General features: G+C 55.2%; 1 protein-coding gene across 2 annotated transcripts; it reads right to left on the reverse strand.

Moving 5' to 3' along the window:
• Positions 1 to 1,459: 1,459 nt before the first annotated feature.
• On the reverse strand, positions 1,460 to 11,465 carry PRSS36 (serine protease 36). 2 transcript variants are annotated; one of them, XM_044390290.3, is made up of 15 exons: positions 11,429 to 11,465; positions 11,124 to 11,159; positions 10,881 to 10,916; positions 10,494 to 10,656; positions 9,806 to 10,086; positions 7,213 to 7,379; positions 4,826 to 5,075; positions 4,588 to 4,717; positions 3,991 to 4,247; positions 3,748 to 3,909; positions 3,125 to 3,349; positions 2,854 to 2,995; positions 2,328 to 2,593; positions 2,131 to 2,252; positions 1,460 to 1,965 (listed from the first exon to the last, which is right to left on the reverse strand). In XM_044390290.3, the coding sequence occupies exons 1-15, from the start codon at positions 11,463 to 11,465 to the stop codon at positions 1,687 to 1,689; spliced, it is 2,553 nt and encodes an 850-aa protein (XP_044246225.1). In that variant the 3' UTR covers positions 1,460 to 1,686. The 2 variants fall into 2 exon arrangements, with proteins under 2 accessions (XP_044246225.1, XP_044246224.1); XM_044390289.3 differs by having other exon boundaries at positions 3,125 to 3,362; positions 3,743 to 3,909.
• Positions 11,466 to 14,946: the final 3,481 nt, after the last annotated feature.

The raw sequence follows: 14,946 nt of genomic DNA on the forward strand, positions 1-14,946 counted from the left end.
GCACCACTGGACACGGCGGCGGGGGGGGGGGGTCTGGGTAGAGGGTGGGTGTAGTAAATGTTTGTGGTGGATGGCATATGGGTGACCGAGCGGGTAGGGGACCTAGGTGGGAATGTAATATTCTCTTCGGGATCTGGCAATAACGATAAGCCTGGCTCTTTGAGAAACGCGGCCCATCTCCACGATCTCCCAAGAACTTTCTACCTCCCCTCCCCTATCCTCTGCCCACTCAGCCCAGAGATGGTGACTCCAGCCCCAGAGGGGAGCCCTCACCAGCTGCCTTCCACCCCAAGCACTCCTCCTTCCCCAGGTTTCTATTTGCCCTTTTTTCTGTACTCAAACATCACCTCTTCTGTGACCCTTTGCTAACCCCCAGGCAGGGGGCTCCGTATGTGCTCCCCACTACATTGGGAGCCCTTCAGGGGCTGATCTATTGGACACTTAGTAGTTAGTGGGGAATGTGGTTGAATTCACGCAGGGAAGGACACTAATAAATGGCTCAGTCAGTTAAGTATCTGCCTTGGGCTCAGGTTGTGATCCTGGGGTCCTGGGATGGAGGCCTGCGTCGGGGTCCCTAATCAGCGGGGAGCTGGCTTCTCCCTCTCCCTCTGTCCCCCCACCCCGTGTGTGTACACGCACTCTCTCTCTCTCTCTCTCTCTCTCTCTCTCTCTCGTGCGCTCTCAAATATATAATATCTTTTTTTTAAAAAGGTTTTATTTATTTATTTGACAGAGAGACAGCAAGAGAGGGAACACAAGCAGGGGGAGTGGGAGAGGAAGAAGCAGGCTCCCAGCGGAGGAGCCCGATGTGGGGCTCGATCCCAGAACGCTGGTCTGGGATCATGCCCTGAGCTGAAGGCAGACACTTAACGACTGCGCCACCCAGGTGCCCCTCAAATAAATAATATCTTAAAAAAGAAAAGGTGGGTGAGGGAGTGGGTTGTACACTCAAGGACCCTTCAACTCTGGGTGGGGCCACTGGGCAGGATGTAAAAATGGGGGACGGTTGAAGGGTATGTCATGTGTGTCTTGGGGACACTGGAGGTGTATATTTTGGGGCATTCATCACGGTGCGTATACGGGGGGGGGCAGCTGTTTGTGGATATAGGATATGGGAGACCCCGGACCCCCAGACTGGGACCCTTCCTCAACCCGCACCCTCAGTCCTTGCTCTGGGTGGGGAAGGGCAGGAGGGTCTGAGCTAGGGCTGAGGTGTCTAGCAGGTGCTAGGGATGCTGATTCCACCGGGGAGGTGACACACACCCAGCTGCCACCCCACCTCCCCCGCCCTGGGGCAGGAATGAGGGACAGCTGCCACGTTATCAGGGACACATTTCCTGGGAGCCCAAGGCCTGACTCACAGAGGCCCAGTAGGGATGGGCCCTATTCTTGGGCTTCCCCCAGCCCCTCAGCCTGCCCCCAGCAATGCCACAAGGCCACGTGTCTGTGTTTACACCTTTATTGTCCCGCTTCCTGCTGCCCCCAAGGATTCCCGTGCCCAAAATAGCCGGGCACCCAGGCCCAATTATCCGAAGCCGCTGCAGTCCGGGTGGGTGGGGCGCTCTGGAGGTTGCGGCAGGGGAACAAAGCCGGTTGGGGCACATTCCGGCCCTGCTGGGCGGGAAGTGGAGGGCAGGAGGGGGAGGGGAGAGGAAAAGGATCAGTGGCCCAGAGACCCAGGCCCCCTCAGGCCTGGAGCAGGGGGGTGAGTAGCAGCAGAAATAGAGCTGCCTGAGGGGAGCCTGAGGCCCTGGCCATGTCGGGGGGGCAGAGGTCGCTGCCTTCAGGGGGCCAGTGGGGGTAGCCACTGGGAGGCAGGAAATGGGCCTCCCCCACTATCTGGGAGATCCAGGCCTCTTCAGGGCCAATGGCAGCAAATAGCTCGCGGCTCCCTCGAACAGCCATGCCCACGAGGACCCAGGAGCCTCCCTCGGTCTGGCACAGGAGCGGAGGGGCTGAGGTCACCTGCAGTATCAGAGCCAAGCCCCAAAGGGTCTCTTACCCTTCCTCCTGATTCCCTGCCCCTTCTCAGAGTCCAGCCACAAAGCACTGCTTGTCCCCACCCGTAGGCATCCTGGCCCCTGGTCTCTAAGGTCCGGCTACCCAGCACAGCCTCTTCCCTTCCTTTACCTCACATCTGTCCTCCTGACCCTCCGAATACAGAACACAGAGAGTCCCAGGGGGCAGAACGCCCTGATAGAGACAGTGACAGAGTCGCGGCATCAAGATGGAGACAGCTGCAGCCACAGGGACTAGAGAGGAGACAGAGTTGTTGCAGGGATTCTGACCTTCAGTCACTTCTCACCCCCGGGACCCTGGGCTCTCACCTCGGTCCTGCGGGTCCTTCCAGCCCAGCACCCAACAACTGGCCCCCAGGGGGATACCCCCTGGGTGAAGGCAGATGGGCAAGGCTGATGGGGAGGGTTCCACCCGGGAGCTCAGCTCCAGGAGGGCCAAGGGGGGCCGAAGTCCCAGGTGCCGGGGCAAGCGGATGCCGATGACCAACCGGGATACCTGGTGGCCCTGTGGGAGGGGGCTGGCCCCTGCCCGGCCCAGATACACTTCAATATAAGGCACTGTCGTAGAGCCTGGCCTGTTGGAACAAAGCCCAATGTCACCTCCTCCTCCCCCAATTGCTCTAAAGTCCTTCCCAGGGCCGGGGACAGGGCAGAATGAACTCCAAGGTCACTCCATTTATTATTCCTCCTTCTGAATCTCTCTTCTATCTCAAAACACTTGTCGCAGTTCCCTGTACTGTTAAGAGCCCTAAAGGGAGACTATCCCACCATTTTAAGAGTTCTTTTGCCCATCTATCAATTTTTCCCTCTTGTCCAAGAGATGGGTGAGACCCACCTGAGGACACAGTGAGTGGCTGCCAGGACCCAGCCTGGGGCCACGAGGATCCCAGTGCAGACTCGATCTCCAGCTACGTGGACCTCCGCCAGCCAGGGCCACAGGACCCCCATCACAGCGGGCTCTGGTCTCAGGCCACAGGCTGGGGAGAGGAGGTGACCACTTAAGTGGGGGTTCCACAGCTGACCCCTGAAGGCCCTACCATGGCCCTACCACGTAGGAGCCTCTAAGTCCCAAAGCCCTAAGGAAACTTTAAGCCCTGAGCCCTCACCACCATGTTCTGTGGGGGGAGGACAAGTCTGTGTCTCAGTCTCCTCCCCCTCAGGGCCCCAGTCCCAGGTCAGCTGGTCTTCCAGGTAGGCTCCCCGAGTCACATGGCTGATCCATGGGCCATGGGTCTGCAGGGGGTAGAAGACTCTGGGACGCAGGCAGCCACTGGAAAGATCGCTGATTCCAGCCAGGAACCAGGTCCCCTCCTCCTGGCACAGAAGGCTCCGATGAGAGTAGTTCTGCAGCGAGAAGGTGTGCTCGTGGGTAAGAGGCTATCAAAGGTCCTGGAGCTTTCCAGTACTCCACTCTCTCTCCGTACTCAGACATAACAAGTCCCACCTCCTCCAAGCCAGGCTCCAGTACTAATCTGTGTAAGCCCGTCCTCACTTTAGGATTCTGTTTAAACCTAGGGGTAGCAAGACGACCAAACATCGCCCAGGGCCCATCTCAGGCCCCTCCCCAAAGTCCTCCAGGGCTAGACTCCGCCCCCAGCGCCTTCAGGACCCGCCTTAATCTCCGTCCCGCCCCAGGAGAGCTCGGCCTCATTCCCAGGCCCTCCCAGACCCGGCCCCCCAACCTCCCCCGATTCAGTCCCGCAGGCCCCGCCCCCGTCACTCACCCAGCAGCGCCCCGCCTCCTCCTCCTCCTCCTGGTAGGCGGGGCAGAGCGCGAGGGGCGGGTCTCCCGGCGGCGGCACCGACGCCCCCTGGCGGCCGTACAGGCAGTGACACCACCAGCCGCTCAACAGCTCCGCCTCAAGCTGTGCGTTGGGGCCAGGCGCAGGTTCTGGAAGGGAGAAGAAAGGGAGCCAGCGCTGGGCGGAGTACCGCCCGACTCCGTCCAGCCCCGCGCGGGCCCCCTGCTCACCCCCGCGACCCCAGAGAGCCAGGCGGCAGCGGCTCCTGGGCAGGAAATAGTGCTCTGGGTGAGGCAGGCACACTGGCCGCGGGGCCGTGCTCAGGTTCACCGGCGCTAGCAGCTGCAGCAGCGCCAGGTCCGAGGCGTCGTCCCACGAGGCATTCTCGTGCGGCACGAGGCGCGCCACCAGCTCTGCGCGGGGACGCGAAGGCAGCAGCACGCGCCAGCTGTCCAGGTCGCGGGGCGGGCCGTCTGAGTTGATGGGGCTGCGGGATGGGGGAAACTGGGGACGTGGGCTGGATCCTGCACACTCAGCTCAGAACGACGCAGGTCTGGCTTGGACTTTAGACTTCCAGAGAACTGTGCGCTCAGATCCCAGCATCCTGGATCGAACTTATACTGCCCCCTACTCGCCCCCAGTAGACAAGGATCCCGATTTGCAAGCTGGATCCTGCACCTGCCAGTGAGACCCCGCCCTCCAGACCGATGTGCCCCTCCACCCCTACTCCTGCCCTACACAGGGGGAGGACCAGGGACAGGTAGATAATGTCTCAGGCTGATGGGGGGGAGGGGCAAGAATATGTCTGAGACTGGGTTTTCACTCACTCCAGAAAGCAGCTGGCAGGTGCCAAGACCCAGCTTTCAGACACCAGCGCCCCATGGCAGGGTCTGGATCCTGGCACCATCACCCGGGCCTCCCAGGGCCAGGCCCCTGGCCTTGGGGCAATCCCGCACTCTGAGGAGTGAGAGGCCTGGGTCAGGGGGCCTCCCAGACTCCCAGCAGTTTCCACCCCAACTCCAATCTCCCATGTCCAGCCACCATCTAGGCGTCCTGCTCCCTCACCTGGCAGGGCAACGGTGCAGTTCTCATCCCTGGGCTCCCAGGGACCTGCCTGGGGCTCCCAGGACTGGGTGGGAAAGGCAGGCCCAGGCTCTGAGCCTATCACCTGTTCCCGTATCCATGCCTCATAGGGAGCCACAGCAGTGAAGACTCCAGGGCGGTTCCTCCGTCCACAGCCAAAGCCAAAGCTGGTGATTCCCGCCTGGAACCACCGGCCGCCTTCCTCACAGACCAGGGGGCCCCCAGAGTCTCCCTGGCGATAGATAATTCAGTATCAGGGGATCAGCCCAGGATCCCACCGGCTTATACTGGGTCACCTCACAAAGGTGCTAGACCTCTTCTCGTTGCCCAGCATAGAGCCACCTTCTAGAAAACTGCCCTGTCTGAGCCTTGTCCTCTGCATTCCCTACAACTTTAAACAGAGGAAAGCCTTGTAAGGCAGAAAGGCTGACGAGCAAAGCCCAGAGCACCAAGCTAATGCATTAAAGGCCGTGCTGCAGAGACCTACAGGTCTCACTCAGAGCCAGATGATTCTTGTTCCATAAGTGGCTCAAATAAACCCTGTTTGGGTTTCTAAGTGCGCCCAGTTGTTAACGTAAATCAGAGACACCAACATTCAGGGAGAAGAGGCTGCTAGAAATAAACTGTTAGAAAAGCAGCGAGGGGGTGCCTGGGTGGCTCAGCTGGTTGAGTGCCCAACCCTTGGTTTTGGCTCAGGTCATGATCTTGGGGTCATGGGATCGGGCTCTGTGCTCAGTAGGGAGTCTGCTTGTCCCTCTCCCTCTGTTTCTCATCCCGCTTGCATGCTATCTTTAAAATAAATAAATAAAATATTTTTGAAAAAAGGCAGCAACAAGGGATAGTTTGAAAGCGAGTAAGCAGGACGAACTACAATGAACGAACACTGAAACAACATTGTTCCTAAGACATCTTCTGTAGTCTAGGTCAGGCATCTCTGTGACCTGAGGAGGTCCCAAAGAAGGCTCAAAAGCGTTGAGGGGTGCCTGGGTGCCTCAGTTGGTTAAACGTCTGCCTTTGGCTCAGATCATGATCCTGGGATGGAGCCCCACATCAGGCCCCCTGCTTAGCGGGGAGCCTGTTTCTCCTCTCCCTTGCCTACCACTCCCCCTGCTTGTGCACTCTCTCTCTCTGCCAAATAAATAAATAAATAAATAAATAAATAAAATCTTAAAAAAAAAAGTATTATTGAGAACTGTGCCATATGGCAGATGCTGTCCACATGTGGCTATTTAAATTTAAATTTAAACTAAATAAAATTAAAAATTCGATTTTTCAGTCACACTGAAAATATTTCAAATATTCGCTAGTGACTACCGTACAGGACAGCGCATGGTTTAGAGGAATCTGGTGTTTGCAACCCTGTTCAGGAAGGCAAGGGATTATGTCCATAGGTCCTGGAACCTCATAATTGGGAGGGACCCTGAAAACTATCTAGCTTGAATCCCCATCACCACCATGCATGCTTGAGCACCCTCAAAAATGTGTGCCATTGGGGGCGCCTGGGTGGCTCAGTCGGTTAAGCATCTGACTTTTTTTAGAGAATTAAAAAAAAAAAGTTTATTTATTTTAAGGTTTTGTTTATTTTTTGAGAGAGAGAGCAAGCATACGCGGGAGGGGGTGAGGGAGAGGGAGATGCAGACTCCCTGCTGAGCAGGGAACACAAGGCGGGGCTCCAACCCAGGAATTGGAGATCATGACCTGAGCCCAAGGCGGATGCTTAACCGACTGAGCCACCCAGGTGCCCCTATTCATTTATTTTAGAGAGTGAGTGAGTGCTCACAGGGAGGGGCAGAGGGAGAGGGAAAGGGGAAGCGGACTCCCGGCTGAGCAGGGAGCCCAGATCTGGGGTGATCTCCCGAGCAGGAGATCATGACCTGAGCCCAAACCAAGAGTTGGACGCTCAACCGACTGAGCCACCCAGACACCCCAAAGTATCTGACTCCTGATTTTGGCTCAGGTCATGATCTCAGGATGGCAGGATCGAGTGTAGAGTCTGCTTGTCCGCCCCCCCCCCCCCCCGCTTGTACTCTCTCTCTCAAGCAAATAAATAAATAAATAAATACATCTTAAAAAGAAGTGTGTGCCATTGGAAGAAGTTTTCTAGGGAAAATGGTTAAAATATACTATGTGTTGGCTTTCAGCAAGGCATCTGGAAACTTCTGTAAAGGATTCATCCTTCTTCTACTTTTTAAAATTTTATTTTTAAGTAATCTCTACACCCAACGTGGGGCTTAAACGCACAACCCTGACATCAAGTGTCCCACACTCTATGGGCTGAGCCAGCCAGATGCAGGGAGGTGAGATTGGTCTATTCCTCCTGTTTCCTACTGGTCAGGGCTCCACCTGGCCCTGCTGGGGCCTCCCCTCACCTGGCAAGTGTCCCTGCGGCCCTCTGGGTAGCCGGCACACAGCATCCCCGGCAAGAGCTGGAAAGTGAGGTTGAAGGGGCCAGGCCGGCTATAGAGACACCGGCAGGTGGCCTCTCCCAGCAGCCTCAGCTCCACTTCTTGTAGCACCCACGGGAGAGGCAGGCGGTCTGCGGGCAGAACCGGAGAGCAAACGCTTAGGGCAGATACGAAGTCACCTGGTCCCCAGCTCAGCGCTGTGCCCTCCAGGCGCCTCCTGGACATCTGTCTAGATGCCTCGTGACACCCGAGCCTGCTATATTCCAAAGCAGTCAATGTCACCTCCCGCTGCTCTCCGTTCTTCCCACATCCTCATCACAGGCATGGCCCCAGCAAGCACCTAGCGACAGCTCCTGCGGAGGGTTGTGCAGCGGAGAAAGGTATGCAGACGACACATGATGCATGCGGGGGCGAAAATCACTCATCTCTGAGCCCCAGGACGGGTTGTGTGGTCTTGGGAGGGCACCCTTTTCAACGAAGATGCCATACAGACTAGCATGGTCTCCTACCAGGTTGCCAAGCACGGACTCTGGGTGTCAGCTTTGGCCCCCGTCTCAGCCTCCCCTCCCCAATCAGTTCCCTAAAAACCTCTCACTTGTGACTTTTTGGAATTTTCACTGCAACTGGCCTAGTGCAGGAGACACAGCTGTGGGCCTGGATGACCGGCCCGGGCTCCTCACTGGTCCATTCCCCAACCTACCCTTCGCTTGTTGCTAACAGAGGAAAGTTCTTTTTTTTTTTAATTTTTAATTAAAATTTAATTAAATTTTAAATTAAACTAAAATTAAAATTTAATTTTTAATTAAAAAAAAAAAAAAACAGGTTCCATGCCCAGTGTAGAACCCAACTTGGGGCTTAAACCCATGACCCTGAGATCGAGACCTGAGCTGAGATCACGAGCCGGATGCTTAACTGACGGAGCCAGCCAGGCGCCCCAGGGCAGAGGAACGTTTTTAAAGCTCAGCTCTGATCGTACCAAGAACAATCAATGGATCCCACTACATCTGAGGCCTCAGCCCTTTCCTGAGGTGACCCTGCCTTTGATGGAAACAAAGTCTCAGAATCCAGGAAGGGTGGGGGAGAGTTGTGGACACAGCTCCCCCCCTCCCCAATCCCAAGATGTCAGGTGATGGTGAGTCCCACCCTTTCTGAGGGTCATCCAAGGAGGTTTGGGGATTGTCCTAGGGATCCTGGGAGCTGGTGGGGTCCTCTGGCCCTCAGTTTGCCCTTAAGGCTTTCACGGTCCGCCCTTGCAGCTTTTGTGGCCTCTTTGCCTTGCCCCTTCCACTCCAGCCTGGCGACCTGGCCCTTCTCCATCTAGTATGTCTCATGTGGGTCCCCAGAGTGGCCTCCATCTCCCCCCAACTTTTCTGTAATGCTAACTTATGTCCTCTCTGCAAAAACCTCCCCAGAATCTCTTGTTCCGGCCGCCCTTTGTCGGGATGGTCTGGGCCCACCCACGCAGACTTCCTGGGTGCTCAGAGTGGCCTTTCCTTGTCCTCTCCTGCCCTGATGGGGCCCCTCCAAGCCCGGGCGGTGGTTAGCTCCTCCTCAAGCACCCCTGCCCGAGCCCCGGGCACCACACCGGTCTGATCACAGCACGTGCAGAGACATCGCGGGGGCCTTGCTAACACGGAGAGGTAGCATTGGATAACAGGGATGATGGGGAACGGGAAAGTGCTCTATTTCCCCCACACCTCCTAACATAGTGTTTGCTTATCTACTGCATTTACAGCTTGTCTACCTACTAGGACTTCAGCTCTGAGAAGCCTTGTTATTTTCACTGGCGTATCTCTAATGCCTAAGTCAGTGCCTGGCACAAGAAGGTAGTCACAAGATACCTGCTGATCGAACGAAACTGAAGGAATGTGGGTGAGTTGGGAGAAGACAGGAGGTGGGTAAGTAGAAGATGAGTGAGGAGAGGGGAGGACGGGAGGAAGAGGGACAGGGGAGAGGAGGGCAGAAACTGACATATGCTGAATGCTTACAATACTCCTGGTGTAGTGCTTTTGTGCACGATTACCCAGGGCAAAAATACCTAAAATGCCTTAATTGCTATGTTAGGCACCGTGCTATAAACTTTACGTGGGTTTTCTCATTTAATCCACCCAACAACACCAGGAACTGGGCACTGTGTCCCTCAATTTTCAGAGGAGGAAACGGATTGCGTGAAGTGCTTTGTCTCAAATAGCAGAGCCAGGATGGGAACCCTAGTCGGATCCTAAATCCAGGAAAGAAAAAAAAAAAAACAAAAAACTGGAAGGAAAGGTGGGAACGGAATCGGGGTGGATGAGTCAGTAATCTCAGTTTGCGAGCCCTCAGGGAATAAGGTAGCGGGAGATGGGCCGACCTCTTAGCCACCGCCTGCCAGAAATCGGCCCTCCAGGCCCCCGCCCAAGGTCCCGCCCGTGGGTCCCACCTCCCGAGTCCCGCCCCAAGGGCCCGCCTACCCCGGGCCCCAGCTTTTAGCACTCGCCCCCAGGTCCCCGCCCGAGGACCGATCGGTAGGCTCCACCTCCCCGGTAACCTACCTCCCGGGACCCCCCACCTCACTCACCTGCTTCCTGGATGTCCCCCCAGCCGGTAGCCCAGCAGGCCGCGCCGGGAGCGAAGCGGTGCGAGGCGCGCGGCAGGCAGACGGGCCGCACCGCGGGGCCCAGGCGGGCGGGCGAGGCCAGGCGCAGCAGAGCCAGGTCGGCGCCCAGTTCCACGCTGCTGTAGTTGTCCGGCACGAGGACGGCGGCCACCGCGCGGACGTGCGCGCCGTCCAGGGGCCCGTCCTGGGAGTGCACGCCCAGCAGTACCGACCACTCGGTCGCGGGCTCCAAGGTCCCGTTCCTGCGCCGAGGCCCAGGCGGGAGGGGGTTAGGTTGACCCTAAGACGGCGGGGGGGGCGGGGGGCGGCTTAGAGGCCAGGGAGAAGGTGGGATCAGCGGGAACCCAGGAGGGGCGGGTCGGATCCGGATTTGGGGCTGGGGCGATCCAGGTTGAGATAGTTTCCCAAAAGGGTCAGGAGTGGATCTGATTTAGAGGCCACTGGACAGAAGGAATTCAGATTTGGATAGTTGGTGGAGTGGTGGGGCGAGTCTGCAGGCGGCGTCAACCACATTCGGAACCAGGATGCCCCCGCAGAGGGGCGGGGAGACGGGCGCAGCTCGGTTCCAAGTTAGCGGTTGAATACACCAGTTCAAGCCGCGGGGCAGGCTTGGCTTTTGGGGAGGGGTCGGACGTGGGAGAATACTCACGTCACGAAACAGTGAGCAGCCGACAGCACCCAGGAAGGCGCGATGAGGGAGCCCCCGCAGATGTGGCCCCCATTCTGATGCAGGCTCACCTGCCAGGGCCAGCGGCCTGGCTGTGCGTCTGAGCCCCCCACGATTCGGGCAGAGGGCTCAGGGCGACCGCAGTCTGCTATGGGGTACCATGGAGGTCATGGCCTGCCGGGTCCCTGACGCCACAGGTCCAGACAACTCAAGACAAGGCCCTGTCTCCCACCCGACTTCGGTTTGCCCCTCTGAACAAAGAACAAAGAGGACCTAGGCACTGCTTATTGTCCGGTGACTTCCACCTCCCTCCTCGCCCACTCAGACTTCACTTTCTTTAAGATCTGAGGAACTCCCCCTCTTCCTTACCTAGATCTTCAGGTTCCTCCTGTGTGGGACTGACAGCTGGGAGTTGGAGGGTAAAGAAAGGAAGTTACTGGTGAGTTCCAGCCCCTGACACTGCCCAGCCCCCATCTTCCTGTTCTTCATCTCCTACCCTCTACCTTTCCTTTCCCCAGTTCCCTGCTCTTTCAGACCCCCTGCCAACACCCACGCTACCCCTCCTGTCTTTTCTGCCTCCCACGTGACTTTCCCCCAGTCCAGCTGCCTTACCTGAGTCCTGGAAATCTCCTGGGATGGGGCTGATGGCTGGAGAGAGGGAAGCAGGAAGAGGCTGGAGACATACACTTTGATATCCCTCCCTGACCTCCCCCTCGCCAATCTTTACAGCTATTCCATCTCCCCAGGTCCCCCAGGGCCCCTTTCCCCTCCCTTCTGACACCTCACTCCCTCCTTTTTTCTGACGTCCTCCTCCCCTTCCTCCTCTGACACGCCACTACCCACACAGAACCCAGGAGTCCTGCTTTCCGGCTCCCCAGATACTAGGACCCAGGCCATCTTCTGTCCCCTGAAGTTACCGAGGATCACAAGTAGAAGGAGCAGGTGCTGGGACATGGCACATTTGAGTCAGCTGGAGGCACGGAGATGGGTGAAGGAAGGTCTGCTCCCAGCCACAGCACTGTCACTGCCGAGGCGGCCTGTGACACCTGATGGTCCCAGGAGCAGCCCCACCCTCCCTGGCTGGAGCCCATCTCTGGCAATCTGAGAGGATCTGGGGCTGGAAGGGGGAAGTAGGGAGCCTAAAGGCCCCACCCAGAGCCCTGTGAGCATCTCATGTCTCTGGAGGCCCAAGGTGGGGGTGGGAGGCAGATGTCCTAGCTCCAGGGCACTGTTGGGTGGGGGACGGAGGAGTGGAGAACCCTGTGGGCAAAGGTGGAAGGAGAGGACAGCCAGGTGCTGGGAAGCGGATGTACTGGGTCCATGGTGAGGCAAGACTGTAGGTGAGTCCAGGCCCTTGGGACAGAGGAGGTGGCCCCTCGGTGGCGTGACTCACCTGAGACCTCACCTCTGTTCGGGGTGTGGCTTACCCCAAAGGCTTGGCCTTTTCTTCTCACACAGCTCTGGTTACTGGAGTTGCTGGCCAGGTCTGGGAAGGGAGCTCTAGGGAATTCAATCCCATCCCAACAAAAGGATCACAGATTCCGTCAGGTTGGGCAGGGCCAAGGATTCTGGGAGGGGGCTGGGCAGGCTGGCAAAGCCAAAAAGGACACCACCCTTTTCTGTGTTTTTGAGTACTATCACGTGTTGTCACTCTTTGTATGACCTTGGGAAAGTCACTCAACCCTTGAGTGTTTAGCAGTAGGAGGCCACTAAGAAACTTACAGTGACTCGAAGAGGAATCGAGGGGAGTTTCATGAGGGAACTGTTTACAGAGGTATAGGCAGGGTTAAGGGAAACCCACAAGGGATGGTGAAGGACCCTGGGGCTAGCAGTAAGGAGAGCCCTGCCCTGCCCTGCCAGGAGAGGCAGAGAGAGGGAGCACATACTAGAAACAGAAAGGGAGAGCTGCAGCTGGTGGAGAGGGCTGACGGGATAGGAACTCCTTCAATGAGGGAATGCAACCTTTATCAACCTGTGGCTCAGCAGGGAGGGAGCTGGGAAATAAAAGTCTCCATCTCGCTTTCCTCCTACCCTCTGATCACCTGCCAGCTCCTCCCATCTTTGAAACTTCCCAGAAGCCAGAGTGATAGGGAGCCCATGATGTGGCCCATAAAGGGTCGCTCTGGGGGAACAGATCAGGATGGAGAAGGGGTGGAGGAGAACGGAAATGGAGCGTCGCATATAGCTATACACAGGTTCCCCTGCTACCCATAAGTAGAACATTTCTCTGAAAACTTTGGGAAGTGGAAATGGCATAAAGCAAAGAAGCCATTACTATCAATTTATATGGAAAAGATTCTTAGCATTCCCAGATCCCAAAAATCACCTCTCTTAGGCTCTTCTTTCTTTTTGAAGATTTCATTTTTAAGTAATCTCTAGACCCAACGTGGGGCTCGAACCCACAACTCTGAGATCAAGTGTTGCACACTCCACTGACTGAGCTGGCCAGGTGCCTGTTTCTTAGGCTTTTCTGATACCTTAGGACGTATCTTGCTAACAAATGCACAATATAAATTGAGATCAAGCACAGAAGCTCGCACAGTTCAACGGTATGACAGCTTGCTTGCTGGGACTGAGTGTGGTTTCCAGGAAGGTAGATCTCAGGGTGCTTGCTGCCCCCATAACGGCTGCCTGAAAAACAAACCACTATTTTCCCTTTCCACCTTTCTTCGAGAAAGTGAAAATCCTCTGGATTTCTTTTGGTTAGCGAAAACACGTACTAACGTAGTCCTTTCCTGAAACCAAGGTAGCACCATGCGAACCTTTGAAAAGCAGGGGATACCTGTGTATCTATTTTCTTATCAATACTATGGGCTAGTAATAATACACAACTCTATTAGTCCAGTTTCCCTAGAAAATGGAAGCCTGGGCAAAGCCCACGTGTTTGTGCTTCATTGAGAGATACGATCCCAGGGCAGCAAGAGCAGGGGAGAATGAGATGTGATTAGGAAGGGAGGAAATGCAAACACAGGGACCCAACAATCGACTGGAGTTCATTGATAAGCTTGCTAACCCTAGCTAGTCCACAGACACAATGAAGGTAAACTTGGAGGCAACAGCTTCAGACTCGTTAACACAATCCTGGAGTTTCAGCTTGTTTGTTTGTTTGTTTGTTTGTTTGTTTGTTTGTTTGTTTCAAGAAAGCTCTACGCCCAACGTGCGGCTGGAACTCGCAACCCTAAGATCAAGAGTCGAAATTCCTGGAGTTTCTAAGTCTCCCCGGACACTCATTTGCAGGCATTTGCCCCTCCAATTATGAAGACCCAGTCGTGTATACAACACACACTCAGAAAAAGGAGGCAATGGGCAATCAAAGGCGGGAAAGAAGAGAGAGGGTGTAGGTTGGTTAAACCAAAACATGGTGCCATGAACACCCTCACCTACCCTGTTTGCTGCAATTCCGTAGTTCTCAAACATTTCGGTTTCAGGACCTCCTTACGCTCTTAAATATTATTGAGGGATCCAAAGAGTTTTTGCTCACGTGGGTTATATCTATCAGTATTTACTGCCTTGGAAATGAAAACTCAGAGACACTTAAAATTACTTATTAATTCGCTAAAAAATTAGTCTGTTACATGTTAATGAGGGTAACATTTTTTAAGAAAACGATAAAAAAAATAGTGAAAAGAATGACATCGTTTTTGAAAGTGAAAAGCGCAGATGTTTTTGCAAACCTCGCTGGTGTCTGGATGACTAGACTACGGCTGGATTCTCAGATCCGCTTTTGCAGCCAGCCTTCTGGAATATCCCTAGTCAAGTAGCCTTTGGAAACCTGTATGGTACACTTGACATCATGAAAATAGTTTTGGCCTTGGGCAGCCCTTGAAAGGGTTTTGGAAACCCTTTCAGGAGTTCCCAGGTGAGGGGCGCCTGGGTGGCTCAGTCGATTAAGCGGTTAAGCGGCTGCCTTCAGCTCAGGTCAGGATTCCAGGGTCCTGGGATGAGCCCCGCGGGAGTGGGTTGGGGTGTCTTTCCTCAGCGGGGAGTCTGCTTCTCTCTCTCCTTTTGCCTGCCGGTCCACCTGCTTGTTCTCTCTCTCTCTGTCAAATAAATAAATAAATACATCTTAAAAAAAAAGGAGTTCCGACACTATATTTGAGCACTGCTGCTCTAAGACAATAATTTTTTAAGTAGATGATATCCAGTGTGGGTCTTGAACTCAAGATCCTGAGATCAAGGGTCACGTGATCTACTGGAGCCAGCCAGAAACCCCTAAGGCAGTAATTCTTTTTTTTTAATTTTTTTTATTAATAATGATTTTTTATTATATTATGTTAGTCACCATACAGTACATCCCCGGTTTTCGATGTAAGGCTCGATGATTCATTAGTTGTGTATAACACCCAGTGCACCATGCAATATGTGCCCTCCTTACTACCCATCACCGGTCTATCCCATTCCCCTACCCCCCTCCCCTCTGTAGCCCTCAGTTTGT

Source organism: Ursus arctos, unplaced genomic scaffold (assembly GCF_023065955.2).
Source record: "Ursus arctos isolate Adak ecotype North America unplaced genomic scaffold, UrsArc2.0 scaffold_2, whole genome shotgun sequence".
Taxonomy (NCBI): Eukaryota; Metazoa; Chordata; class Mammalia; order Carnivora; family Ursidae; genus Ursus; species Ursus arctos.